Source organism: Enhydra lutris, unplaced genomic scaffold, assembly GCF_002288905.1.
Source record: "Enhydra lutris kenyoni isolate GAN:26980312 unplaced genomic scaffold, ASM228890v2 scaffoldscaffold56, whole genome shotgun sequence".
Lineage (NCBI taxonomy): Eukaryota > Metazoa > Chordata > Mammalia > Carnivora > Mustelidae > Enhydra > Enhydra lutris.
In genome coordinates this window covers 8,209,393-8,236,355 of record NW_019154140.1, presented here as the reverse complement: position 1 = coordinate 8,236,355, position 26,963 = coordinate 8,209,393, and the positions used below count along the sequence as shown (strand labels likewise).

The 26,963-nt window shown below is 52.0% G+C and overlaps 1 protein-coding gene across 4 annotated transcripts; it reads right to left on the bottom strand.

The window, feature by feature from the left end:
* Positions 1-75: 75 nt before the first annotated feature.
* On the bottom strand, positions 76-20,467 carry LOC111157942 (pre-mRNA processing factor 40 homolog B). 4 transcript variants are annotated; one of them, XM_022519689.1, is made up of 25 exons: positions 20,461-20,467; positions 13,402-13,545; positions 13,021-13,086; positions 12,316-12,343; positions 12,060-12,085; positions 11,812-11,922; positions 11,405-11,525; positions 11,296-11,320; positions 10,868-11,071; positions 10,511-10,640; positions 10,364-10,428; positions 9,681-9,845; positions 9,471-9,579; positions 8,938-9,088; positions 8,072-8,205; positions 7,311-7,425; positions 7,076-7,167; positions 2,844-2,960; positions 2,466-2,603; positions 2,162-2,257; positions 1,844-1,930; positions 1,438-1,615; positions 1,136-1,197; positions 879-1,022; positions 76-778 (listed from the first exon to the last, which is right to left on the bottom strand). In XM_022519689.1, exons 1-25 carry the CDS (start codon positions 20,461-20,463, stop codon positions 686-688), a joined length of 2,604 nt encoding a protein of 867 aa, XP_022375397.1. In that variant the 5' UTR covers positions 20,464-20,467; the 3' UTR covers positions 76-685. The 4 variants fall into 4 exon arrangements, with proteins under 4 accessions (XP_022375397.1, XP_022375394.1, XP_022375395.1 ...); XM_022519686.1 differs by having other exon boundaries at positions 2,466-2,960; XM_022519687.1 differs by having other exon boundaries at positions 879-1,197.
* Between the last annotated feature and the right edge of the window lie 6,496 nt (positions 20,468-26,963).

The following is a 26,963-nucleotide window of genomic DNA, read 5'->3' as shown; positions in this document are numbered from 1 at the left end:
CTGACCTGAACCACAGGGACAGAAAGGAGGCCACACGGAGCCTGCCGTCTCCTTGGGGGAGGTAAGCATAAGAGCCTGGGGAAGGGGAACCAGGCTGGGTGGGCTCCCAACCACACAAAGGGAGGCCGGCCTGCGACGGGACACTAGTGCTCTCTGCTGGCCACGCATGCACCTGCCTTGTCTCCAGCATGCCCCAGCAGGATACGGCGAAGAGAAGAGAGCCACTGGCCATGTTATAAATATTATTTAAAAAACAAAAACAAAACAAAACAAAACACACATACACTGGGTCCCGGGGCTGAAGGAAGGAGTGGTGGAGCCCAAGGGCCCAGGCAGGCAGGAGCAGGCACTGATGCTAGAGGCTAAGGACCCCGCCTGTCACCAACCTGTCATTCTTCCCTAGAGGCCCCTTCTCACATTTTCTCTACTAGCACCACCCGCTCCACATGGCATCCCAATCTCTGGTCTGGGGCAGAGGGCAAGGACCGCGCTAGTTGCCTGGGAAGTGGAGGACCCTGGAATACCACGAGCAACCTGGGGAGGTGCCAGCCGTGGCGCGTTGGGGGCGGGGCTACTTGAGGAAAAGTGGACACAGACCAGACTAAGAAAGGAGTCTAGTGCAGACAGTGAGGGTGACCGAGGATCCATGGCCTCACACAGACCCGAGGCAGAGTGGCTCGCCGGGTCACTGGTGGTCATCCAGCTGCTGCAGGAGTGTCCGCCGCCGCCTTTCCAGCTCACCCTCGCTCAGCTCACTTTCCGACGTGTCCCAGCCCGTCTGGTGGAGCAAAGGCACAGCTCACCCACAGCCTCCGCCGAGGGCCACGGAGGCCTGTGGAGAGTGCGGACTGGGCTGGGGTCAGGTGCCTGCCTCTCACCTTCTCCTTCTTGATTCCAAAACCTGGGGAGCGGTTAGGGAGTTCCGCCCGCCGCAGCTCCCTGTCCTTGTCCTGTTCTGGTTCTTTCTCATCACTCTCCTTGCCAGCTTTCTCCTCAGGGTCTGTCTCGCTCTCAGGACTGTTCTGTAAGAGCCCAGAGCCCGCCTGCTCAGTTCCTGTGAAGGACAGCCCGGGAGGCGGCTGAAGAGCTCTCTCAGCATAGCAGGGCCCTGAGTAGCAGTCCCTTCTCTACGCACCGACTTGTGTCTTCTCTTCTTAGTTTTCTTTTTTGGTTTCTTGGCTTTCCTAAGGCCATGATCTGGAGATAGAAAATACTCAGTAAGTCCCATGGCGGGGGGTGAGGGGGCTCATTCTTTAGACAGGGAGCTAGCTGGGGAAGTCTCTGTTGGTACGGTTTTCCTTCCTTCTCCCGGTTTCTGCCAGGGCAGGGCAGGGAAGTTCTTCCCACTCCGATGGGTACAGACCTCCTCATCCCCTCCACCCTCAGCGCGCTGTCTCCTCTCATCGGAGTCAACCACTCCAACTCCCAATGGCTCACCTGATCCAAGGAGAAGGCGAGAAGATGGGGAGCCCCGTCCTCCAAGGGCAGCACCCCCACTTTCAACCGAATCAAGCGAGGAAGAGGGCTCAGAGCCTGACTCCGAGGGGTTCCGCCTTCTCCGCTTTGGGGGTCGGAGAGATGGCGGGGGCAGCTCCTCCTCTTCTGACTCCGAGCCCTGGGCAGATCAGCACAGACATGTCAGCGTACAGGTTCTCTGGCCTCCAAAGCCCTCAAGTCTGGGAACTGGGGACAGAGAGGAGGATCCAGGGCCAAAGGAATTTTCAAACCTCACTCCGAGGAGAGGCGGTATAGGGAAAAAACAAGTAACGTGGTTCCTATTTCCCCAAGACAATCCAGCCTCCCCTCGCCACCGGCCCCACATCCCTTCTGCCCACCAACTCACTGAAGGCGAGTGGGAACGCTTCCGATGGTGCTTCTTGCCCTTTCTGCCGTGTTTTCGGCCTTTGGTGTGGAGATGCTGGCATTCAGTCTGGTAGAGGCAGAGGGAGGGGTGAGGAAGGCCCCAGGGTTCACCACAGGACGCACCCTGCACCCAAAAATCTTGTTTTGCCTCAAATGAGGGCCTCAGGCCTCTCCAGGCCAACATCAGACCTCAGGGCAAGGACAGCCCCTGGGGGTAGGCGGTCACTGGGGTCTCTGTTGAGCTGGACAGACTGCTCGTGAGCCGGGCACAGACAGAGGGTCAGAAGCTCTGTCTCACCTCCAGTACCTGCAGGAACTCGCGGAAGAGCCGGATCCGCTCCGACTCCAGGGTGATCTGCTCAAAGGCTGAGTCGCACACAAAGCGCTCACGGACCTTGAACGGGAGAGCACTGCTGATGAGACCAGCCCCGGGCAGGCACGGACACCGCCAGGAGCACAGGGCAGGGCTGGGGCAGAGGAAGGAAGGGGGCCGAAGCTGGCCGCGAGCTGTGCTACGACTGGGGCGGGCCCCCGGTGGTGGTGAAGCACCGCTGCCCTCAGGACCGAGGGGGTGGTGTCTGGTGCCAGGCTGCAGCCCTGACCTCTTCCCAGGCAGTGCCCAGCTCCAGGGCAGGCACGGCCTGTCTCAGCATGCTTCGGAAGGCAGCTTCCCTGCGCCGCATTCTTCGCGCCTCCTCCTTCTCCCGCTCTCTCTCCCGCGCCTCTGCCTTCTCCAGCAGCTGAGGACGGGAAGGAGGCAGAGCAGGGTCACCCAGGAGAGGGGGTGCCCAGGCCCCACTCAGGCACACTGCAGGACACGGGAAGCTGGGGTCTGGGGGCTCCTGCTGCCACCCACTGAACAGAGCGGGGGGACTGGGTACAGTCACACCAGGGCAGTGAGTGAGAAGGGACAGAACAAGATGCGGGGATGAGTTGGAAACAGAGCCCTGGCTGCAGCCCCACCCCGCCTGAGCCCTCACACTATTGAAGGTCAACTTGATGTTGCCCGCGTCCAGCGCAGCAGCCCTCTTGTCAAAGCTTATGACGTGGGCGAAGTCCTCAAAGGCTGTGTTCACCTCCACGCAGAAGCCCCGGTCCTGTGGGCACAGCGGTGTGTGAAGCAGGGGCCGTCACGGGCCCGAGGCCTGAAGCTGGCCTCCGGGGCAGGGAGAGGGTTGGACTACAGGATGGGATGCTCGAGAAGTCCCCCAGCCCCCAGAGGAGACCCACAGGACTCAGATGCACTTCCGAAACCAGGCTGTCCAAGTCCTCATCATCTGACACCTAAGCTTCCCACGCCTACCCTTGGTCTGGATGTCGCAGGGAGCGGAGGGGGCACTGGATCACATGGGGGGAGGGCAGGGGGCATGTGCGTGTGCCATGTCTGCTGACAGACGCCTGAGCTTCCCACAAGTAATTCTTTGTTCCTTTGGCTTAAGGCTGGGCCCCAGTCAGGTCCTCCTGCCGCTCAGTAACTTCCTTGCATTCTGTCAACATCTGCTGGTCCCATCCTTTGGCTTAGTTCTTGGGTCCTTACTAGGCTGCCAGATACCGTGCTGAGTACTTCACACACCTTATTTCTTTTAATCCTCAGAATCGAAATTTAAGCATAGGTCCTGGCCTCCTAATTTTATGTGGAAGGAGAAACCAAGGTTTAGAGAAACTTGCGCACTTGCCCGCGGTCTCACAGCTAATTGGTGGTTGACTGAGAACTCTACCCCGGGTCCTAACACCAAAGCCATAGTCTGAAGCACTACACCCACGCAGATCCCTCAGTCCTCTGGGGAATTCAAGGCCATCAGGTGTGCAACTCCAGAACACTTAAAAATACCTCCCCTTCTCGAAGCACCTTGGGCCTGGCTCTGAGCTGCTCATCTATGCCTCCCAACACCTCAATAAAGCAGAGGCTTTGGAGAGGTATCTCACTGGGCCCAAGTCGATCTGGAGTTTGAGCCAGTGGGGGCACAGGCCCGGTTCCCTTCCCCTCCCTCCACACAGCACAAACTTGCTCCGGCCTTCCGCCTGTGGCGGAATGTGCTCTTCTTATCGTCTTCAAGAGCATTTCCTCAACCCACACTCCAGCCCTTCTCAAACAGCCCAGTCTCTGTCAGGAGAGTGAAAGCGTCCATCCCACCTCTCTGCTGGCTACTCCCCTCAAACTCGTACCTCACTTGACTGGGAAGAGCCTGTCCATCTTGCTCTCACCTTCTTCAAGCTAACAATTTGGGCTGCTTTCCCTTTGGTGCAAAATCGTTAAATGCAGCACAAAGGAAAACGAATCAACATTTAGTGAGCCTGCTATAAGCCCGGCACTTTACAAATATTAGCACTTCCCACACCATGTGCGTCAATTATTCCTATTCTACGGATGAGGAAACTGAGGCTCAAATTTGTAAGACTTGCAGAGGTCTAAGCCAGGAGTTACCTGACTCCATTCCACCCTCTTTATAGACACTACTTTACTTGAAGTGCTCATGTGCTCAGAGACAACTTCCACGGGCCCCTTCTCAGTCCTCACTTGACTGGTCCTTGCACGTGTGCTGCTCCCTTCAACAACTGCCCTCTTGTCTCTCTGACTTCTCTGACTGCCTCTCTTGCTTGTGCTTGCTCCCCTGAGAATAGCACTTGGTCTTTTCAATCTACATTGTCCCTAGCGACCTCAGCCCCACTTCCCTCCTGATTTTCAGACCCATAATAGGCTGGAGGTTTCACAGAAATTTCAAATTCAGCAGACCCCAAGAGAATTCATTCCCTGTGAGCCACCCCTCTCCCCACTCCCATGGATCTCGCAGGCCCAGATCTTCTGGCTTCCAGCTGTTCCAAGTCCAAGGCTCTTGCCATTATCCTATGGAGTGAGAGGTGCCCTCACAGTCTGCCCGGCTAGTGGGTGGCCACAGGGACTCCGGGGCTCATAGGCCTTCTGTAAGCAGGAGCCCAAAAGGGGGAGCGGTGGGGGAACCGTGTAAAGAAGCTTCTTTCTCAGGAGATGTAGAGAGACAGGGCACAGCAAGGATGAGACTCCTGCAGGCCAGTCGGCAGGACCAGCCACTCTGTGGCTAAAATGTAAGCATCCAATAAAATACAGCTCTCCTGGGATTAGATATTTATACTTTACACAAATGTCCTATTTAAAATGTGGCCTTTGCTGTATTCCTCCCTGCCCCAGGTTACTTTTGAGACTAATTCCCTAAATGGAATTTCTATTCTCTCTCTAGCCCTGTTCCTGCCGAATCCTCAGTAATGGTACCATTGTCCCACCTCCGCCAACTTCAACTCACTTGACTTCTGAGTGACTCCATTCTCCTGATTTTAAAGTTCTCTCTCTTTTTTTTTTTTACCAGCAGAAATCTTTTTTTTTTCCACAGAAATCTTACGGAGAACCTCAGTATATAAAAGAAAAGCTGCTATACTTAAAAACAGACGAAGGAGCATTAGCTTCCCCCTTTCTTGTCCCAAGGCTCCTCTGAGGAAACTCAGGGGAGGGGGGAGGGGTCTCAGATAAACACAGCTAGAGCACAGCTCTCCCTCATCTGCTGTCTCTGCTGCCTCCGCCGAGCTCATTCACCACCTAGACTGCCTCCCGACTGGCCTCCCTTCTCACCTCCTATACTCTAACCTGTCCTTCAGAGTCCTGTGCTGCTCTGACTTTCCTACCAAAGGGTCCTAACAGCAGGGGAGAGAGCCTGGGGGTGAGTCAGAAGAGGACGGCTCAAGTTCCAGATCTGTTTGAATCACTTGCCACTGTGACTTTTCAGTGTTCTGAGACTTCAAAAACTGTCCTCCAACTACCTACCTCTACAGACACAGGCACTCAGTCTGAGGGATGCTACTCTATACTCTTACCCTGTGGCTCTTCCAAGACATCCTCCGACCACAGCATTCCCTGGCTCCCCATTATTTACAAGATAAAACCCCAAACTTCTTATTTTAGCATTCAAGGTATTTTACATCTAGAGCTCTTTCTTTCAGAGAAACAGGAAGCCACAGGACAATAGGGCACATCTTACCTAATGGTAAGGACTTTTAAAACATTACGTTTATATTAAACAGAAAAGTAATAGGGTGTGAAGATGCAACACCTGAATCTGTAAAGCAAAATACGGACTTCAAAGAAATGCTCTGTGTGCAGTGGCCCATTCCTAGCTTTATTCTCGACCCTTCTTGCCCCAGGTACCGAGTTACTGCCCTTGGTAATTAGGTGTAGGCTTGTGGAAAATCCTCCATTTTTCAGGTGAGGAAACTGAGGCTCAGAAAGGTTAAATAGTCTGCTGAAGGTGACACAACTAATAAGTGGTTAAGCTGGACTTGTGTCCCAAGCAGTCTGTCTCCACAGTGCTGCTCCTAACTGCTGGGCGTACTGCCTCCCCAGGGCCTTTGCACGTTCTTCACTTCCACCAAGAAATACGCTTTCTCTTTGTTTTTTCCTTCTGAAACACAAGGCTCTCTTAGTGCAGCAATCCCTTTTCCACCTTTCAAGGACACAGACGTTGAGAAATCTCTCTCCAGTCTAAGACAAGCAAGGTGCCTGCTCAGCAGTAAGGGGCAGCTGAACTTGCTGCCACACCAGATGGGTGGTGGGAGCGTGAGGTTAAGGATGGCCTGCCCCTTCTAAAAAGCAGTGGCATCTCAGTCTGAGGCCCTGGAATGCTTTGCAAAACCAGCCCAGTGGTGCTAGATAAGTCATAATTTTAAGAGAACTAAAAGACCCTGATTTTTCTATACAATCACCTAATTTTAAAATGTTAACAACAAAGTTGAAATGCTTCCAGAACACTGTATGGGCCAAAAGGAATATCTGTGGGCCACCAGCTTATGAGGAGCTGTGCCCCTTACTGCTCAGACCTGCCATGCCCTTCCCACAGCCTTGCCTCTGCTCCTGTAATACCCGATACCCAGGACTGTCAGCCTCCTCCACCTGCTCGTTCTTAAAGGCATAGTGCAAAGTGTCAATTCTGTCGATTCTCATCTCTAATAGCACTTGGCCCTCTCTATAACAGGTCTCATGTTTATCTTCCTATTAGGCCATGAGCTCTTTACGGACAGAAACCGCATCTTTCTTATTTGTGTGTTCCCAGTGCAGTCAGGGATCACAGCAGATCTCTGCTGAATGGAGCTACACTGCTTCTACAACACAGGACTTAGCAGGGAGTCCTGTCCAGAGAGGCGCCCTGCACCCAATCTGCTTCCATCCACAACCCTGGGCCTCCCTCACCTTAAGGATGTCCTTAATGATCTTCTTCTCATCATGGAATCGCGCCTTCAACTCCTCCACATAGAACTTGAACAAGTCCAGAGGGGTGGAGCCTGCGGGGGAGGGAGGGAGGGGGGGCCTGGCGGGTGGCAGCTTCCCAAGGCCTGGGGGAGGGGTCCAGGACAGGGAGTGGGGGTGCAGAGAGGCTGGCAGGGCAGGAAGCCAGGCCAGAGAAGGGGGAGCCTGGCTGCCTTACCCGGCTGGCCCAGCATGTTGGCAAAGCGGACATCAGTGCTGACCGCTGGGTACAGCTCCATCCAGGTGGACATAGAGTGCAGCTGCCCTGTCTCGTGCAGCTCATCCAGGAAGGTCTGAGTGGGGAGAGGCCAGTTATAGGGAGAGGGAAACACGGAGAGAGGCAGAGGCAGAGACTAGGGAGGAAAAGAGGGGATGGGAGGTAGAGGCCAGGACAATCCCGCCTGAGGAAATGCAGGCAAAGGAGGCAGAGATGAAAAGCTACAGATGGCGAGGCAGAGAGCAGTGAAAACGAAGGGAATGTAAATACAGAGAGGGACAGACTCAAACATGACAAGCAGCTGGCCTGGGAGGCAGAGAAATAGGAACTTGTCTGCAGCATGTCCTGCTCGGGATTTGCTCTCAGCTTCCCAAAGTGTTAGAGCTAAGGAACCCCCACTGCTGCCACCTCCAAGCTGAGGGACAACCGAGCTTTGACTGTCTGGCTCCCCACCAAACGGAAATGAACTTGGCCGAGTTGCCAAGCTGTGCCTTTAGGGTGCTCTCTGCTGGCAGCTTCTGGGTGGTGCATACATCCAGTCTCCCTAGAGGAGCATGGCCCCCAGTTGAAGGGACACAGCAGAAGCAGAGTGGCCTCGTGGAGGTGGCACAGGACCAGGCGGAGATGAAACAACAGGCCTAGCCAAGAGGAGGCAGGGCACGAGCGAAGAGATTATGGGCCCCTCTGGAGCTGTGCACCTAACCAGCAGGCGGCAAAGATACCTGGAAGGCCTCCCGGTTCTTGCGTTGCTGACGCCGCTCCCGAAGGCGGGCCCGCTCCCGCTCCTCCTCCTCCTCCCTCTCCAACGCTCGGATGTGCTCCTCAAAGCAGATCAGTGCATCTTCCTTGTCCATGTCTAAGCACAGAAAGGAGGCTCAGCAGGTGCTGCAGGAGTGGGACACCCTCACTGACCCCAGCACCCACACCCCTACCCCGTGTTTGAGGGTGCTGCCTCAGTAGGCACCGGGGTCACCCTGGGTGGTGGGGCAAGGGAGCAGAAGCCTCTGTGGGAGAGAGACTGGAATGGTGGTTCTGGAGGAGGGTTCGTTAATACATGAGAACAAAACTAGCAAGTATTCAGCTCTTGTGAATTCAGTTACTGGAAAGAATCCTATGAAACCAGCAATCTCGGGATCTAAGGTTTTATGTTTTACGGAACTGGGAATGGATCAGGCTTTGACGCAAGTTCAGAAGGTCAATTTCTGACATTGCCAATGACTGCAGGCCAACAAGAGCTCATCGTGACAACACATGACCAGTGGAGGCCCCTGGCACCAAGACAATTTAAGACCATATTCACAGGAGTTGGAAAAACTATCCTCTCTCAGTCCTCTGTTGCCTATCCTAGAGCTCTTCCTCCAAGGACACACAATGTCCAGGTCAACAGTGGACCCCAGAGGGAGGGGAAGGGTATCCCAGTATTCCAGTATCTCTAGACTCTGGAGAGATACAGGGACGGAGTGAATGCAGAGGACCCCGGACATCCACAAGGGCAATAAGTGCAGGGGAGCGGTAGGAGGCAGGCCCTGGGCTCCCAGGTCAGTGAGGAAAAGGGAAGGAATGGGCGGGAGTGGAGACCCAGGCTTACTCTGCAGCTGGTGGTCCTGAGCAAAGCTGGGGTTATCCATGAGGTACTGCTGGGCCTGGGACCATGTAGTTTGGAAGTTGACACTACTCATCCCATCCAGGATGCTCTTCAGGGCCTGGATGTTGCGGCGCCGGAGCTGCTTGGCCTGTTCCTGGGGAGCCACAGGGTCAGGGTCAGGGTGAGGTAGGGCAGGTTGGAGCTACTCAGGTGGGCCTGGGCAGAGGAGCATTTGGGGAAAAGCAGGCAGCTAGGGAACCCTAGGAGGGCCAGACTCAAGACTTTCCCGTCCCCAGAAAGGGGAAGGAGCACGGGTTACAGACCAACCCCTCACAGATGCCCTCCTGCCCTCCCACACCGAGGTTGTAGGCCCTGAGCCCCGAGTAGAAGCGAGGGGGTGTGCAAGTGCCACACTAGCTTCCAAGGAAGGAGCTGAGACCCTGGGGCAGCTGAGAAATGAATGACCAGGCTCCACAAGGACACAAAGACACGAAAAGCCTGAGGACAGACTGACGGATCCAGCCAGTGACTGTTACCTTCTCCTTCTTGGCCAGGAAGAAGAGGACATCATCATAAACCTCTTTTCGATCCCTCTCAGGGACCACAGCCCACACCTCCAGCTCCCCAAAGGTCTGTTCTGCCCGCCTGTGGAGCATATGGGTCATGGGTAGGCGGGCAGGGGACAGAGACCCTGGGCCCGTGTGTTCTCAGGGTTCCCAGACCCCACCCCAGCCCAGCCCCCTGACCGGTAGCGGGTGGTAGAGGTCATGCGTTCGTGCTGCTCCAGGAAATGCTGCAAGGTCTGCTTGGCCTCCTTGGCCCTTAGCCGGGCCTCTTCCTTCTCCTCCTTCTCCCGCTGCGCCTTGTAGGCATTGAATGCCTGCTTTTTCTCACTCAGTTTGGGCAAGGCACTGAGGTGGAGAGGGTGGGAGTTGGGGGCGGGGGGGATAGAGGAGTCACCCTGCACAGCCCACCAAGCAGGGTCACGGCACACAGAACTGAGTGAGGGGTCCATGCATGGGAACAGCAGGCTGCAGGGAGGCAAGACGGGTCTCTGGGATGAGGGGAAGGATGGGAGGCAGTGAGGGAAAGACGGGGCTCCAAGACACTAACACCGAGCCCTTTTGCTCTGGGGTTGGTTCTCAAGGTGCATTCAGGCCTCCGCCCTATCCAGCCCCCTTACCCCAATTAATTCAATTCGAATCATTTCAATTCAACAAGCATTTATTGAATGTCTCATATCATATACCTTTCCCCTCCTCCTCCCAGAGGCCCTCCAGCTTCTTTTCCTTGCGCCCTTGCCCTTCTATCACTCTCCTGACTCGGGCCCCCCTGGGGCCAGAGTGTTGAGCTGGGGCTTCTCAGGGAGGCCCTGGCCCAGCTGCTCACACACAGACTGGAGGGCCTGGCTCCCTCTGCCCAGGCCTACCTGTAACGGGGGTCGGTGACCACCATCTTCATGGCCTGTTCCCACGAGGCATTGGAGGGGACAGCCTAGAATGGAGCAGGCAGGGGTCACGGGGCCTGCCCACCTCCAGCCCCCTCCAGGCCTACCCTGGGAGCCCCACCCCCGCACCTTGTCCCTCAGCAGCTCCTTGAAGGCCTGCTTTGCCTTCTCCCGGTTGCTCCAACTGAGGCCAGACCTCTCTGGTTCTGGCTTTGATTCCTCTTCCTCCTGCTGTGGCGGCTGATGCTGTCCAGCAGCACTGGAGGGCAAAGGGGACTCAGCCACAGCATCTCCCAGGTCCCCCAGCTTTCAGTGCCTATGTGGTCAGGAGTACAGCCTGGCTCCCCAGAGCAGCCCCCTTCTGCCCTCCAGAGGCTGTGCCCAGATCTTCACACCCTTCCCAAGAGGCCTGGCAGAAGTCAAGGGTTGAACTAGGCAGGGAGCCCGAAGCCAGCATCTGGAATGTCTCAGAGGGGCAGCCCTCACCTGCTGGGGCCCTCCTCCGGCTGCTGCAGAAAACCCTGCTCCACAGGCTGGGCGGCCTCTGACATATCACAATCTTCACTCCCACCTGGCTCAGGCTCTAGAAGGCCCAGGGGCACAGGGGTGGGACCAGGCGGCCCAGGTGGGGGCTCAGGCTGGGGCTGAGGTGGCTGCGGCTGCAAGATCTGGGGCTGCTGCGGCTGTTTCCTGCAGGCAGGCCGGAAGAGCAGTGTCCAGGAGCGGAGCAGATAGTGGGACAGTCAGGGACCAGCTGGTCTCTCTGTCCTGTGAAGGACTGGGGCCAGAGCAGGCCACTCCACGTACAGACTGAGAGCTGGCTCTTCCACGGAGTGGGGACCACAGACAGAGGGTCCACTCCCACCCCTCTGCTGGCCCCACACATATGGGGGATAGGTGGGCAAGTCACTCACCCTGCAGCCTCTTGTTTGACTAGAGCTGCAATGGGAAAAAAATAGCATGGTCACAGGGTGGCAAGGGCCACCCCCCAGAACCGTAGCCCAGGCCCCACCCACTCCTCACCCTCCAGGTCATCCAGGTCCTTGGGCCGGGTCCAGCGAGACTCCTTACTCTGGTTGTTATAGTAGTAAGGTTTGCCCGTGTCTGACTTGTACTCTTTCCAGGGGCACTGGGACAGCAGCAACTGCAAGAGGATGGGTCAGAGGACATCAGTGGGCTGGGCATGCCCCCTAGTGGAGGCAGAGTCAGGGCAGCAAAGAGGATCCTGTGAGCAGGGAGTTTTTAGCTATCACCTGGCCTGGCTCAACATGGGGGAAGACAGACTTCCTGAGATCGTAGGGAGCCTGGGGCAATGGTCAAGGATCTTGGGATCGGAGGAACCATGTGTATAGTTAAAGACTCAGGGGAGGCCAAGGACTTGGAAGGGTCAGGGAAGCTGAAAGGTAGGGCCAAACGGCCCTGTTCAGGACCTCTGCCTTGGACTTGAGAGCGCTGGGCTTCTCCCACACAGACTGCTTGTCGTCAGCATTGTAGTAGTAGACGCGTCCGTCAGGAGCCACATGCTCACTCCACAGGGCCCTCTGGGAGGGGAGCGGGCACAGAATGGTGGTCAAGGCCCCATCCCCAAAGCTTCTCCTCCTTACCCCAAAGATTTAACCATCAGCTTCCCCAACTTTCAGCTTTTCTACCCAGAGACCCCTGAGCTGGAAGAACTCACCGGAGGGCCTGTCCCAGCCACAGCAGCTAGAAAAAAAAAGCCAAGGGAAATGTTAAGTCCTTGCCCCAACCCCCATTTTATCCCACCTATTCCTCCCCTACTCCATCCCCAATAAATATCCCCTGGTCCCATCAACATCCCAGGCTCCCTGGCATCCCAACAGGCATGATCCAGGGTGGGCTCTAGTCCACGGTCCCCTCTCCCCTATACCCCCCAACCTCCGAGCCTGGGGGGAGCAGACCCCCAGAAGACTCACAGCTGGCTGTGTCCGCACCCGGAGCCGTCTGCCGAAGAAAGAGGAGGGGGAAGGGTTGGGGCCAAGCCCAGCGGCCCCCAGGACCCAGGCCATGGGGGATGAAGAAGCAGGCCAGGCCAGGATCCGTGTGTCCTGCTCCCAGGGACCTCTGCCCCCTAACAGGCATCCCCCACCCTCTGGGGCCATGGCTGTATGATCCTAAGGGGAATCGCACAGCAGCTGTTCTTGGTTTTCCTCAAGTGAGAGCATTTTGTCGAGTCCACCTCCGAGGCACCTCTTCCACAGCAGATGCCAACTGCTACATCCTACCCAGACTCTACTACACTGAGCAATGGAACCAGAAGGTTCGGTGAGATCCCCAGGTGCTGATGCTTCCACCAGAGACAGAGAAGGTGTGAGGGGGGACTATATTCAGGTGTCCGAAGTGCCAGCTCTGTGAGGGCAAGCAGTGTCAGCCATGAATGTGTTCCTTCAGGGAGCCAGGCCCAGCAAGGAGGACAAAAGAGTAACATGCCTTTGGGGGTGAGTGAGAAACTACAAGAGCAGAGTATGTGGCCAGAGAGGAGGACCTGAGTGTGGGGAGTGCTGCTGGGACTGGGACGGAACCAAAGAGAAGAGGGAAAGGATGGAGGCCGCATCCCTATCCTCCAAGTCAGACCCGCAGGGCTGCGGGACCTGCTTCCTGCCAGCCCCCCTCGTGCTTACCGCTGCAGTGACAGGCACTGCTGGCATCAGCATTCCTGGCATCATGGGAGGTACCATTCCTGGTATCTGGGGACACAAAGAAGATAAAAAACAACTACCGAGGTGAGGGCAGGCAGAAGCAAGGCAGGTTCCCGAGAGATACCCTTTGGGGCCATGACCTTCGCATGGTCTCCTGCCCCGCCTTAGACAATCTCTAGGTTCTAGGCTCTCAGCCCCACCACAGAGTTTCCTCCCGTCACTCAGTGGACAAATCCACATGGGCCTGGCCAAAGCTCCCTCCCTTCTCTCCCTACTTCCTGAAGTCCAGATGCCCCTTCTCCCCTCCACCCCCAGCCGGACTCACGGGGTCTTCTGAGGCACTGAGGCAGGAGGGAGGATTACCTGCGTGAGTGGTGGTGGCGCCCCCATTGGTGGAAGCATTGGGGGCATGATGCCAGGCGGCATTGGGGGGATGGCTGGTGGTCTCTGACTCATGGGGGGTAGTCCCATCGGAGGAAAGGGTGGGGGAATTCCTGGAGGGGGCATCTGAAAGTGAGGAAAGGAAGGGACACTGAGTAGAGAAGACCCCGCCTTGGACCGGTCAGGGAATATCCACCTGTCTCCCCGCCTTCTCAACTCCCTGCACCGCCTGGCTCTTAGGCAATTCCAAGGCTTTAGCTTAAGAAGCGCAAAGCATGAAACTGCCTGCTCCCCACCACTGAAAAAGACTGAAAATTGGGGGGGGGGTCTTCTGGGTCTAAGAGGCAAGCACCACAGCTTCTTCAGAGGTAGGGAAGGGAGAGGGGAAACGTCTAACTGCCACCAGACCGTGGCTGGAAGGCTCCATCCCTTGAGCAACTCTCCCCAAAGAGGCCTCTCAGAGGCAGGATTCCAGGTCCCCAGACCCCCCAGTCCCCTGCCTCCCATCCCTTTTTCTCCAGTTCAATGACCACCAGCTGCTACTTCAGCCTGACTTCAGTGGCACGTTGAAAGAACAGAGAAGGAGTAGTGAAAGAGAAAGGCAGCCCCACCATGCGCTTACACTAACAGGGTCTCTTCCTTTCCACTTCTCTTACCCCAGCCCCAGTGTGTCCCAAGGACAAAAAGACAAAGGGGGAGCTGTCAACTTGACGGACAGGGAGCTTGACAGCAGCTCCTCCCACCCCCATGCCCAAGCAACACTACCCCTTTTCCAAGGGTGGCAGAGGAAGCAGGACACAAAACCGTGCTGGCAATGCAGCAGTGCTAGGGACCGGGGTAATGGGGGTGCAGGCTGGAAAAGCCAAGCCCAGGGGAAGACATAAAACTTACGAAGGGTGGTGGCATCATGGGGGGCCCCGGTGGGAAGGGGGCAGGCGCTGCTGGGGGCCGGGGACCAGAATCGGGAACCGACTGTTGAGGGAGAGAAAAGTCATAGGACCCAGGATGGGCAGAGATGGGCTTTTGCAAAAGGGAAGCAGAGCGATGAGGATGAAAAAGGAGTACAAAGTTCAGAGGAAGGGTCTCCTGGCCCGGTTTCCTGCCCACACCCAGCTCCGAGCCCTAGCTAATTGTGCTCTCTTCTACCAGCCAAGAGCCAGGCTGCCGGTCCCCTTCTACATGGTCTCTATCGCACCAGAGCCCCAGAACAGATGAGGACGGCTGGACTACAGGCCCAGTGTGGCTTTTCCCAAGGCTTTGCATCCATTCTCCTATCTGTGGGCAAGGCTGGGCCTCCCTCAAGCCTTCAACAGAGGTCTCTCATTCCCAAAGTAGCCAGGGAGGAAGTGACCTCCTTTCCCGTCCCCCTACCTGAATTCACTGGTAGAGTCAACCCCAAAGCCCTCTAAGCCCAAACAGTCACCACACCTTAAGCACTAGCCTCCCTCTCTCTTCACTGCGGGCACCCCCCCAACTGGCCTCATCTTTACTCCCTTGCTCACTCTGACACCTCCCACTCCCCATCACCTGCTCCTCAGCAGCTCTACCCCTTTCCCCTACAGATCCCGACCTCCTCTCCCTGTGGCTGAGACTTTGAACAACCTAGTCTCCCTGCCCAACGCCTACTAGCCACCACATCCCATCCTGCAGTTGTTGCCTTAAATACCACATGCTCCCAAGAGTGCTCCTGACCACTGAATTTATTCTCTATCTGATGCCCTTCTTAGTTTCCTGGTGTACACAGTTTCGTAATTATTACGTTTCCCCTTACATGTGTAATAACATTCCATGAGGACAGGGATGTGTCAGACTTATTGAAAGCTGGACCCTGGTACCTGCCCCAGTGTCTGGCACATAATGGGTACTCAATAAATATTGAATGAATGCAAGAAGGGACAAAGAAAGGACCAAACACTCCCAATTCTAACACCTCATCTATAAATATAGCCAAATTCATCCCACAGATATGGTCAGAATGATGCATATACAATGTTTCCAGTCCAGCATTATTCGTAAAAACAGAAGACTGGCATCAGCCTATATACCCGTCACTAACTATGAAATTATACACAAACATAAAATGTAACACTATGCAGTCATAAAAAAAGAATGAAGCCATTCATAGTCTTGATAGGAGCAATCTCTAAGATCCATTAACAAGTGGGAAAAAATGCAAAGTGCAGCCAAGTGTGATCATTTGTATGAAAACTGGAAAGAGGACATACAAGAAAGAAATCAGTAGAAGGGAGACGGAGGTGGGAAAGGAACCTTCTCGCTGTACATATGCCCTTTTGTAACTTTTGAATATGCATCCATGTGACTATATTACCCATTCAAAAAAAAAAATCTTTTTAAGTAAACTGAGGCTTCGAGATACAGCTAAAAGGCTCTGTCCTTCCTCCTTTCGCTTGATGATTAGAGGGTATCAGGGAGGAGTTCTAGGGAAAGGTGGTAGCTGGCTGAGGAGGAGACACCCTACTGATGCCCAACTTCCCTACCTCCCCATTGACCCCCTCCACTGAGAAGGCTTGGCATTGAATAGATGCTTTCTAATATCTACCTCCCGTAGTATCTGTCCTGCCTCTGTTCCCACCCGTCTTGTCCTAAGGAGAGAAAGGTAAGCCACACTATTCCACCCAGAATCACCTTTCTCAGGGTTCAACTGCTCCAGCCCTGTATTCAGACCTGCCCCAGCCCGAGACTGTCCTTAGTATGGGAAGTCAGAAATTCACCAGTGTGGGAGGAAATCCAATTCTCTGTGCCATGCTTACCCACCTCAAGCTGCCTTAGGATCCTCTCTGACCTCCCAGATGCTACATAACCATCTCTCTGGGTCCTACCAGGTTCCAGAGTTGCCAATCTGAGGCTGGCACCACAGTCCATACAGCTGTCTAAGATAGAAACTGGTGAGTCATTCTCCACACCTCCCTCTTGTCAATACGTCACTGAGTCCTGCTAATTGTACCTTGTACACATTTCTTGAATCCACCCACCCCTCTCTCGTTTTCATTTGACCTTCTGTAGTAGTCTCCCCACATCCACAACAAGCTCATCAAAGTGCACCTCAGATCATGTTACTCCCTGCTTAAAATTCTTCAATGGCTCCCACTGTCCTGACGGTAGAGACCAAAACTCCTCCCCAAGGCCTGGAAGGCTGTGGGAAGTCTGCTTCTCAATTGCCTTGCCAGCTTCATCCATGTTGAGTTCCTGAGTGTGTGCTCTCGCCACACTCACCATCTCCCAGTTCTCCCACCTCCGGCCTTCATCTCTGCCTGCCACAACTTCCTGCCGACCCTATACACCTAGCCTACAGGTCTCACATCTACCAGCCATTACTTCCTCAGGAAAGGCTTCCTCCCAGGCCAGTGGTCTAGGCTTAAGTCAGAGCCCTCTTTTACAGGCTCGTGTACCACGCACCCTTCCCTTTAGCAATTACCCACTGGAAGTTTACAGTTACTCCCATGGTGCTGACTGTCCCATTATTTTATGTGGCCACTAATAAAAAACAAATGCCACCACTTAAATTATGATACTCCAACGATTTTAAGAGGTCTTGACAAGAAATGTTAAAATGTGAGTCTTAGGGTCAATGAAATATCTGCTGCCTCCACCAGATCTTACATTTAAAGGGGCAGGGACTTGGTCTGTTTTGGCTCACCCTCATCTCCTAGCCTCACTGTATTTTCCTCACTGCCCCAGACTGGAACATAGAAGGTGTTAGTATTTATTGACTTGATGGTCTTGGCAGGTCCCACAAAACACAGCCACTGGTAAGGCCTAGGAGTTATTCAGAGAACACAGAATGTCAGAGATGGAGGGGACTCTGGCGACCACCCAAGGGAGTTTCCTTTTTCAGATGAGAAAACTAAGGGAAATTATCAGTCCCAGGCTCCACTGTGGTCAGGGACAGAGCCAGGACTGGGTCCATTCTGCTCTTCAGTCACCCTCAGCACTGTCCTTGCCACAAGGAAGCAGTCTGTTTTTTTCACTCAGCATATTCCCTGCTTCCCATGTGGTAAAATCAGCAAGGATCCAAACCCTTCCTTGAGAATTAGTGGTGGCTCCCTACTGCTCACCCTACAGAATCTCACCTAACATTCAAAGCCTTTCAAAAGACCTGTCTACTCTTGGCTCAGCCTGACTCATTGGCTTCCCTCCTCCTCTCTGCACAGCAATTGTTAGGTTACACCCTGTGTTCCTCTTACTCTACTGTCTCTCACTTTGCTCAAAATGATCCAGTATTCACCCCCTTCAGATTACCTTTATGATTATCCTCCACACATACACATACTCCTACCTCTTGTGTCCCCTCAGGATAAATGCAGCACTACTAGGCACTGATGACATGCTACTCTGTGGATGTTTGCTGGGTGTTTCCCACCCGTCCGCCTGTCTCCCTGCTTGGGAGGAGATTTCTCCATATTGGGGGATTATGTTTTCTCCTTTTACGCCTCCTCTTGAGTGTCTAGTCAGGACCCTGCACACAAAGTGCTGTGATAGAATGCAGACTCATCCTTAACCTTACTCGATTTTTGCATCCTGGAATATCCCAGAACAGGCAAATGTGTGCAGGTGCACCCATGTGCCCACGTACAGTTGTATAAAATTCTCTGGGTAAAGATGGCCTGTAATGAGATGGACAGCTCGCCAGAGGCTGTCTGTATAGCTGGGGAAAGAAAACTGAAATCAAATACTGGCATGGGAAAACCTAAATAGTAAAAAACTCACTGTATAGGACATCTCTAACTTGGTGTATGTGCCGCCGAAGTGACCACTGACCATCTTTAACTTGGAATGGAGACCCCTGGCCAGGATCCAGACGCTGGACTGTTTTGGACAGTTCCCGCAGAGGACAGAGCAAAGGAATGAACATAAATTACCATGGAACTTCCGCGGCCCTCCCTTCCCTGAGCTTCCCCTGCACAATGTGTATACTTTTCTTCCTAAAACACCTCTGCCCCTCTCTCACTTGCTGCGGTGCCTGGACAAGTGCGGGTCTCATTACACTTTGGGGCGAGACTGAACTCGTGTGACAGAGCAATACAGGAAATGGGCTGAAAGAGCAGATCTATGTCTTCCCTGGAACAAAAACACATCTGTGGGCTGGACAGAGACGAAGAAACCACTGATCATCTTATCATCATGAGCTCATCTGTACCAGTGGAAGGACACAACACCCCCCACCACCACCACCAAAGGTGCAATCAATTCTTCTGAGCCTTTACATCTAAGCTACAGCTCAGAACTAAAGACTCAGAAGAAAGAATAAAAGGGGAAAAGAACAAGAATGGAGACAGAAGAAAGAGCAAGGAAAGGGAATAGCTAACAACTAATATTTATTGAGTGCTTATTATGGGCCAGATATCATGCCACTCATTTAATCCTTGCAACTATCTAAAAGGTTATTATTGTCCCCATTTTATAAATAAAGAAAGTGAGGTTCAGAGAGATTAAATAACTTGAGCAAGGTTCCAAAGGATTAAATGGCAGAGGCAGGTTTGGAATCCACGCAGCCTGACCCCAAAGCTTTCAACTACTCCACAAAGCTGTCTCCCAGCTAGGGTGATGGTGCCACAGCTATTTCTCACAAACTGATTCTCCTGTTTTCTTTTCACCCCAATCCACACACTATCCTGAAATCCTCCAGGTGATCCCAAGGATGGTCTGGTCTGACTCATTCCCTAAAGGGATTTGTGTTGGGACAATGAAAGCTAGAAGGCACATTTCTCAAAAAGGTGAGAGAAGGTACCTCTCAGAAAGGGTACCTGACATCAAAAAGAAAAAGAGCATGGAGGCCAAGAGACCAGCTAATTCCCCTGCAGTCAACCCTTACTTGCTGCCCTGCTTCAGCTGCCCCAAACAGTGCCAGGCCCTCCGTTTTCAAGACCATCCTAATCCCCACTCCTCTACATCAGCCTTAGTATATTCCTCCCTCTCCCCAAAGATATCGGCAGTCTTACTAGAAAAGAGCTTTCATTGGTTCTCTCTGTCCTGCCATCTCCTCAGAATGAAGACCTCATGCTGGTCTTCGTTTTCTTGAGTTAGGTCTCTACCTCCTCCGCAACTTCCAGAGTTCTTCCATCCCTCCAATAGGATGCCACTGGCGCTGGCTAGCCTGCTCCAGCCCTGCAGGCTTTGTGCCTACCATCCCCCACATCCCTGGGGATTTTCTGCAGCCCCAGCTGAAGGCCTCGCCTCCATCGTCAGCCTGCTTTCCCTTGCTTCCCCACATCCTAGAATCCATTCTCCTGAACTCTCTCCTGAGGAACCACCCCATTTCGAAGCTGGAAAGGATCTGTGGTATCATTCTCATGCATTTTCCTTGTTTTTTTTTTTTTTTAAATCGATGGGGCATCTGAGGCCCAAAGAAAGGTAGTGACTTGCCCAAGGTCACACAGAGTTGTTAACACAGTTTGTTGATGGCAGAGCCAGGGCTGGGATCAAGGGTCCTCTGTTTTCTCATTTCTTGGGCTATCCGGGACTAGATGGGGACCGTAGCCTCTCTTTCCTCAGGAGACAATGCCCTCTCCTCACCTAACGACACAATGAGAGGAAACGAAGGAGGGGGTCTCCAAGTGATCTTATGGGGCGTCCAGGGCTTCCAAAGGAAACAAGCACTGGGTCTGAGGAGGGGCGTGTTGCACGCCAAATACCCAACAAGGGGAAACTAGCCCCCCAGCTCTCCCCTTGTCCCTCGGTTCCCACATTCCCGCCCCCTCTCCTTTCCTGACCTTTCTTCACAAACCCACCCTTCTCTTCTCCCCTTCCTCCTCCTCAACCCAGTCCCGCAACTCTCGCTCCCCTCAATCCCCCTCTCCCCCACCCCCGCCATCCTCCATCATGGCCTCCCCGCCCCTTCTCCCCCAAATCCCCGCTCCCCTCCCCCTCCCGGGCTCCCTTCCCTCACCTCTCATGCCCCTCGCCCTCCCCCGGGGTCCCGGGTACCCCCGGCGGCCTCCCCGGCCCCCCGGCCCCGGCCCGGGCCGCCGGGGGCGCTGTGGGACCGCCCCGGGCCCCTCCACCCCCGCGCGGGGACGTTACCATGCCAGAGCCTCCGAGCAGCTGGGCCGGCTCGGCCCACCCGCCAGTAAAAGACGCTCTGATTGGCCGAGCCGCAGCCGGGAAGGCGGGGCCAGTGGGGGGTCGCACCCCTTGGTGGCCGGGGCTCCGGTCGCGCCCGCGGACCAGCCGGGCCCTGCACCGGCCCGGAGAGCCCGGGCCCGGCCCCGCCCCCGGCGCGGACAGCTAGACCCCGCCCCCGCGCCGCCAGGTCCGGGGCCCGCCCACGGGGGGCGGGGCGCGCTGCCGGGCTCTTGACGGGCGGCCGGAGCCGCAGAAGCCTGGCAGCCCCAAGCGGCTAGAGCGCGCGTCCGGGGCGGCTCCGCGCGTCTGCAACTCTCCTGCCTTCCCGCCCTTCCCACCGGCCGCCTTCAGACCTGGGCCCCCAGCTTTCCCGGCCTTTGCGGATCAGCTGGCGCGTCCGCCGCGCATGGGCGCTCGGAGCGCCTGGATCCCGCGCACTCGCGCCCGGGACCCAGGGGCTGGACCGATGTGTTCATTCAGAATGTAGGGGTATCTTTGCACCTCACTGAGAGTTTTTTTTATTCGTTGCATAGTTATTTTTTAGCACTTTTAAGTTCATTCATTAAACAGATATTTGTTGAACATCTGATAAATGCCTCAAACTGCTCCAGGCACTGGACAAACGGCAGTCGAAAAAAAAAGCGGATAGAGCTCCTGAAATCCCTGCCCTCGGAGGCGGACGTGCTTCTTAGGTGAGCCCGAAGTTAACTTCTTTTCAGATTTGGCTTCCACCAAGCGGTGAAAGCGAGCCAATCATTTATAGGCTTTAGAGATATGAGCTAAATACTATGTTGTGCAGATAAGGGAATTACAACCCAAAATTATTTAATGAATATGCCGAAGGTTTCAGGACTAGTAACTGACAGGGCTCCTGATACCGATGCAGGGTGCAGAAAGGGATCGAGCACCCTCTCTCCAAAGCCTGGATAAAGATGATACCTTTTTTCTTTATTCATCAACAGTTGAGCCTGTACTCTGTACTCAGTGCTATGCTAGGTGCTGGAGATTGAAAACTCTGTGAGCCGGGTCCCTGCTTGCAAGGGTCTTAGAGTCTACCGGGAGGGAGAGAGGTAGGAAAACAACCAGCAGGAAGCGGAACTCCTGAATTAAAGGGAACAAATGGGAGAAAAGGAAGAGGGATTCGTTCTTGGGGACGATTGTAGATCACTGTCGTTTTCTTCACAATACCTAGATAGCCTCAAATGAAGGCCTAGTCCCATGGTTTTCAAACTTTATTACTGAGACCTCTGGGCATAGCAGGAGTGGTCAGAAGTTCCATAAACTTTTACCAGTCACATTTAATGTATTTCTTAGCCTAGGTAGGCACCTACTTTAAAGAGTCAAATAATTGTGTACAGTTTGTTAATATAAACAGCAGAGCCCTGCCTCTATCATCTCTCCCTCCCTGGAGGCAGCCATTTTCAGCTCTTTGAAGCTGTTTTTTCTTTTTGAGACAGAGAGAGAGAGTACAAGCAAGGGTAATGGCAGGCGGAGGGCAAAGCAGGCCCCCCACTGAGCAGGGAGCCCCATGTGGGGACTTGATCCTAGGACCGTGGGATCATGACCCAGCCAAAGGCAGATGCTTAAATGAATGAGCCAAACAGGCATCCCTGAAGCTGTTTCTTTTGGCATTTTACTTTTATTACCCTGGCCCTCCTCCAGCTGCATCCCTCCCCACAGGGTACTGAGTCCAAGGGGATATGCCAATCCAAAGCCTACTTACCCCCTTATAAGCCATATTCTGAATACCCGGGACCCTGGATTTCCCTGCCCAGCTTGCCTCCTTGGACCTCTCTTCCACAGGAAGACTTTGCTGATAGGCATCGCTAGGCTTGAGGGATAGCCAAGGAGCAGTTATTTGCAGCAAGAGGCAAGAGCACAAGTTGGGGTCTCCACAGGACCCTGTGTGAGGCTCTCTCAGTGTAGGACAGAGGCAAGGGCAGAGGAGAAGGGAGTGAGACAAGATCCAGGGGCTGGGGGCTCCTATTTTCTAGCATGGACTCTAAGGAGTCCAAAAATTCTAATTTAGAACCTGGCTTTCCTGGTCCATATGAAGAGTTTAGAAGGTATTTTATTTAACAGTTTAATTTATAACATTTAATTTATAAAATTTAATTTAATTTGTTAATTTATAACAGTTAATTTGTAACATTAAAACATTTGAGTATGTTTTCATTTGTAGTCTTGCCCCAGCCCCCACAAAATAAAAGGGGCAGATTGGAGGAATTAACTTTGTTCCCTTCAGGTCTCCTCCCCTGCCCACTGATCCCTCATTCTCATCCCCTAGTTTCAGTTTTTACAACACTTGTCTACACCTGCTACTCAGAGTTGAGCCATGTAGAAAGTTTTGGTGACTCTTTCTCTCCTGCACAACTTTTGATTTTTCCTGAAATTAATACTTACCTTGCTTTTTCATTTGTTTAGTTTTCTATCTATATATCACAAAATCTGCCTCAAAATCTTCCTCTAGTTACCTGAATCTCAACTCAGAATATCTAGACACAGCAGATACTCTATCAACTTCATCTTCTTCAAGAGATCTCTGCTGGAGCCTTGTGACCTGCTCCAATCCGAGTGTTTATCCCTGACCCTTGCTGCACCTGGCAACCTGGCCCTTCCTCTCTCATCTTCCTGGCACTGTCTTTGACCTCTCCTTTGTTGGATCTTTTATTTGCCGTGTTCCATGTCTTTTTTTGTTGTTTAATTTATTCCCTCTTTTTGGAGACCATCTTCCAGAAGCTTCTTGAGAAAAGGAGAGGTAAATTGTTTCGAAACTTGCATGTTTGACATTGCCGTTATCCTACTCCAACACTTGATTGATTGCTTGGTTGGGTATTGAATTTCTTTGGAATTATGAAGGCATTATGACATTACCTTCTAGCTTTCATTGTTGTGAGAAGTCTGAAGCCTTTTAAGTCTTTCCTTTGTAATTGACTTTTTCCCCATCTCTGAACCTCTCCCTGTCTCCAGTGTTCTAAGATGGTTGTGATATATCTTGGTGAGAGGCTCTTTGTTGTGCTGGTTACTCAGTGCCCCCTCACTTCCGGGAAATAATCTTGAAATCATCCCCTTGGTGAATTCTTCCCTTTCATTTTCCCCGTTCTTTATTTTTAGGGACTCCTGAAATCCAGATGATGGATCTGATGGACTGCTCCTACCAATTTCTTGTTTTTCTCTCCTGCTTTCCATTGTTATTACTTTGTTTCCTGGGAGAGTTCCTCAATCTTATCTTCCCATTCTTCTACTGAGTTTTTCAATATTGTAAAGATTTTTATTACTCTCACGTTACTGTTATTCTCTGAGTATTCCTTTCTAATAGCATCTTTTTTTGTTTCAGTGTCTCAATGGTTTATCTTATCTCTGAAGCTACTAATGGTAGTTTTGTTTCAATTTTCTTCTTTCTGTGTAATCTCTGTGTGCTCCAAATTTCTTTTTCTGTCGTTTTGGTCTCTCTCGTGTTAGAATCTTTTCTTGGAGGTCTTATAATCCTTGGTTGTTTGCTCACATTGAAGGATGGGTTACCAAAAAGCCCACTGTAAGTATCTGTGCTCTGTGAGCTCAGGTATATGGGTGGAGCTTGGCGGCCAAGAGCTTCACCTCAGGGAGACTCTGATGCTAACATCTTTAGGTTTTCCTTTTGGGGTGGTCAGCCATCTGGCGCAACCAATTCTGTTTGCCATCCGCTGGCCCACTGCTGCCTTAGGATTCGTCCTTCTCTAGTCTCAGTCAGTAACCACTCATCCATATGCTTTCCAACTTCCTAAAGTATTTTGCTCCTGTCTCCTCTCCTGTTTCCCTTTGTGGATTTATGGCTTAAAATATCCCTTTGCTATAGTTTGAGCGTATTTTTAGTAGAGCAAAATTAGATACATGTGTTCAGTCTACCATTTTTACCCAAAAACTTTAAATATATTTTATCTGTTCATAAAACAGAAGTTTAAAAATATATATACTCAAGGGACTCCTGGCTGTGGCTTAGTCAGTGGAGTGTGTGACTCTTGATCTCAGGGTCATGAGTTCGAGTGACACATTGGATGTAGAGATTACTTTTGAAAATTAATTTAAAATATATGCACTCAGGGGTGCCTGGGTGGCTCAGTGGGTTAAGCCTCTGCCTTCGGCTCAGGTCATGATCTTTGGGTGCTGGGATCGAGCCCTGCATCGGGCTTTCTGCTCAGCGGGGAGCCTGCTCCCCCCCCACTTGTGATCTCTTTCTTTCTGTCAAATAAATAAATAAAATCTTTAAAAAATATATGTGCACTCAGATGTCCTACATATCAAATTTTTCAGTTTATTAAAATAGCCTTGTTGACAGTGAATAATTTTATAACACTGAGATATCATGAAACTGAACTTATATTAATGTATTCTAGTAAGATATTGCTTTCATCTGTCTGAGATAGTGAGGTTCTACAAAAGATTTTGCTTGGAAAAGGAGGTTGCCTGCTTTTTAAAAAAAGGTCTACGGACCTCTTTTCTGGGCTAGTAATCATCTAAGTGTGGCTCTTTTTTTGTTTCCCCCTTTTCTTTTCAGAGGAAGGGGAGGGGAGGAGGGAGAGGGAGAGAATCTTTTCTTTTTTTTTTTAAGATTATGTTTATTTGTCAGAGAGAGGGAGAGCAAGAGTGAGCACAAGTAGGGAGAGCTGTAGGCAGAGGGAGAAGTAGGCTTCCCCACTGAGTGGGAGCCTGATATGGGACTCCATCCAGGACCCTGAGATCATGACCTGAGCAGAAGGCAGATACTTAACCAGCTGAGCCACCCTGGCGCCCTGGATTATATCCCCTTTATTAAGTGACACCTTTATCATTATAGAACGTCCCTCCTTTTTTATCTTTTCTAATATTTCCTATTCTAAAATCTGGTATTAATATAGCCACTCCAGCTTTCTTTTTGATTAGTATTAGCATGGTTTATCTCTTTCTGTCCTTTTACGTTTAACTTATGTGTGTCTTTTTATTTATTTAAAGTGTGTTTCTTATAGACAGCCCATAATTGAGGCTTGAGTTTTTCTTTTTTGAGCCTTACAATCTCTATCTTTTAAGTAGCTTTCTTAGATCATAATCTAATTATCAGTATGATTGGGTTCAAAAGAAAGAAGAAGGGGAGGAAGGAGAGGAAAAAAGGAAAGGACCTGGATTGGAGTCAGGAAACCAGGGTGAAGACTTGACCTTGTACTTCCCAGCTCTGTAACTTTAGGTAAATTTCGTAACTTCTCTGAGTCTTCGCTGGCTCATTCATGTTTTTAAGGATGAATAAGTTATTTGTAACTACCAGATGCTCTGAAATCTTAAGTGATTCAAGGACTATCCAGTACCAGATGTATGGATGAAGAGGTATCTGTAAACAGGGTATGAGTGCCTTAAAGACAGAACTGGGTCTCACTTATTTCTGTATTTCTAGCACCTAGACCCAGGCTTGGCATGTAGAATGTTCCCAGTAAGTGTTCACTGAGTGAAAGAGTCAATAAAAGAGCTAACTTTGAGTATATGAATGAATGATAGTTTATGAAAGATGGGTGTCAGGTGATAAGTTATTAAGTGACCATGACACTGCTGAGAACTGAACTTTACAATATTTGATTACAATATTTGACTCCTTATCTGTTAAGTGGGAATACTTTTAAGTCGTATGGAAGAATAATTTGCAACTATACATATTTGTTCTTACATATGCATTCATTCAGCAAGTGTTTCTTAAGTGCCTAGTGTGTGCCAGGCTTGGTTCTAGGTCCCAGGCATACAACAATGTCCATTTTAGGCATTTCTTTCTAAAAGCCATCTTTATAGTGATAGTCTTCAGTGAGGAAAAGTGCTGATAGAGCCTTGATCCTAGGTGCAAATGCAAACATAATACCTTTAGTTATTGATTGGCTGTAATTTTTAAAAGCTTTTCTTTGGGCAAAGAACTTTTTCGAGTTGCTTTTTCTTATTTTTAGCCAGTAAGATTTAGTTTGGTAGCAGAACATTTAAGTACTTAAGGAAAAAAAGAATAGGCTGACACAGGATGTCAGGGTGGCTCAGGGGGTTAAGTGTCTACCTTCCACTCAGGTCATGATCCCAGGGTCCTGGGATTGAGCCCCACATCAGACTCCTTGCTCAGTGGGGATCCTGGTTCTCCCTCTGCCTGCTGCTACCCCTGCTTGTGCTCTCTCTCTGACAAATAAATAAAATCTTTAAAAAAAAGCCACAATAGGTCGACTTAATATATATTAGGTAATGGATAAAAAGCTAGATAACCATGCAGATAGTTGACAAGGAGCCTTTCTTCTAATCAAACTGATGATGTCACTGAAGAAAGGTCAGTTGGAACCTGATGTCTGGCAGTTATAGGGAGCTGTGTCTAGGCAGAGGGTACTCAGGAACCACCCTGGCACCCTTAACCCCAAAGCAGCTAGCATCCCATGTCCAGGCCTGGGTACCAGAGACACAGGACATCTTTACAACTACCAGGGTGATCCAGA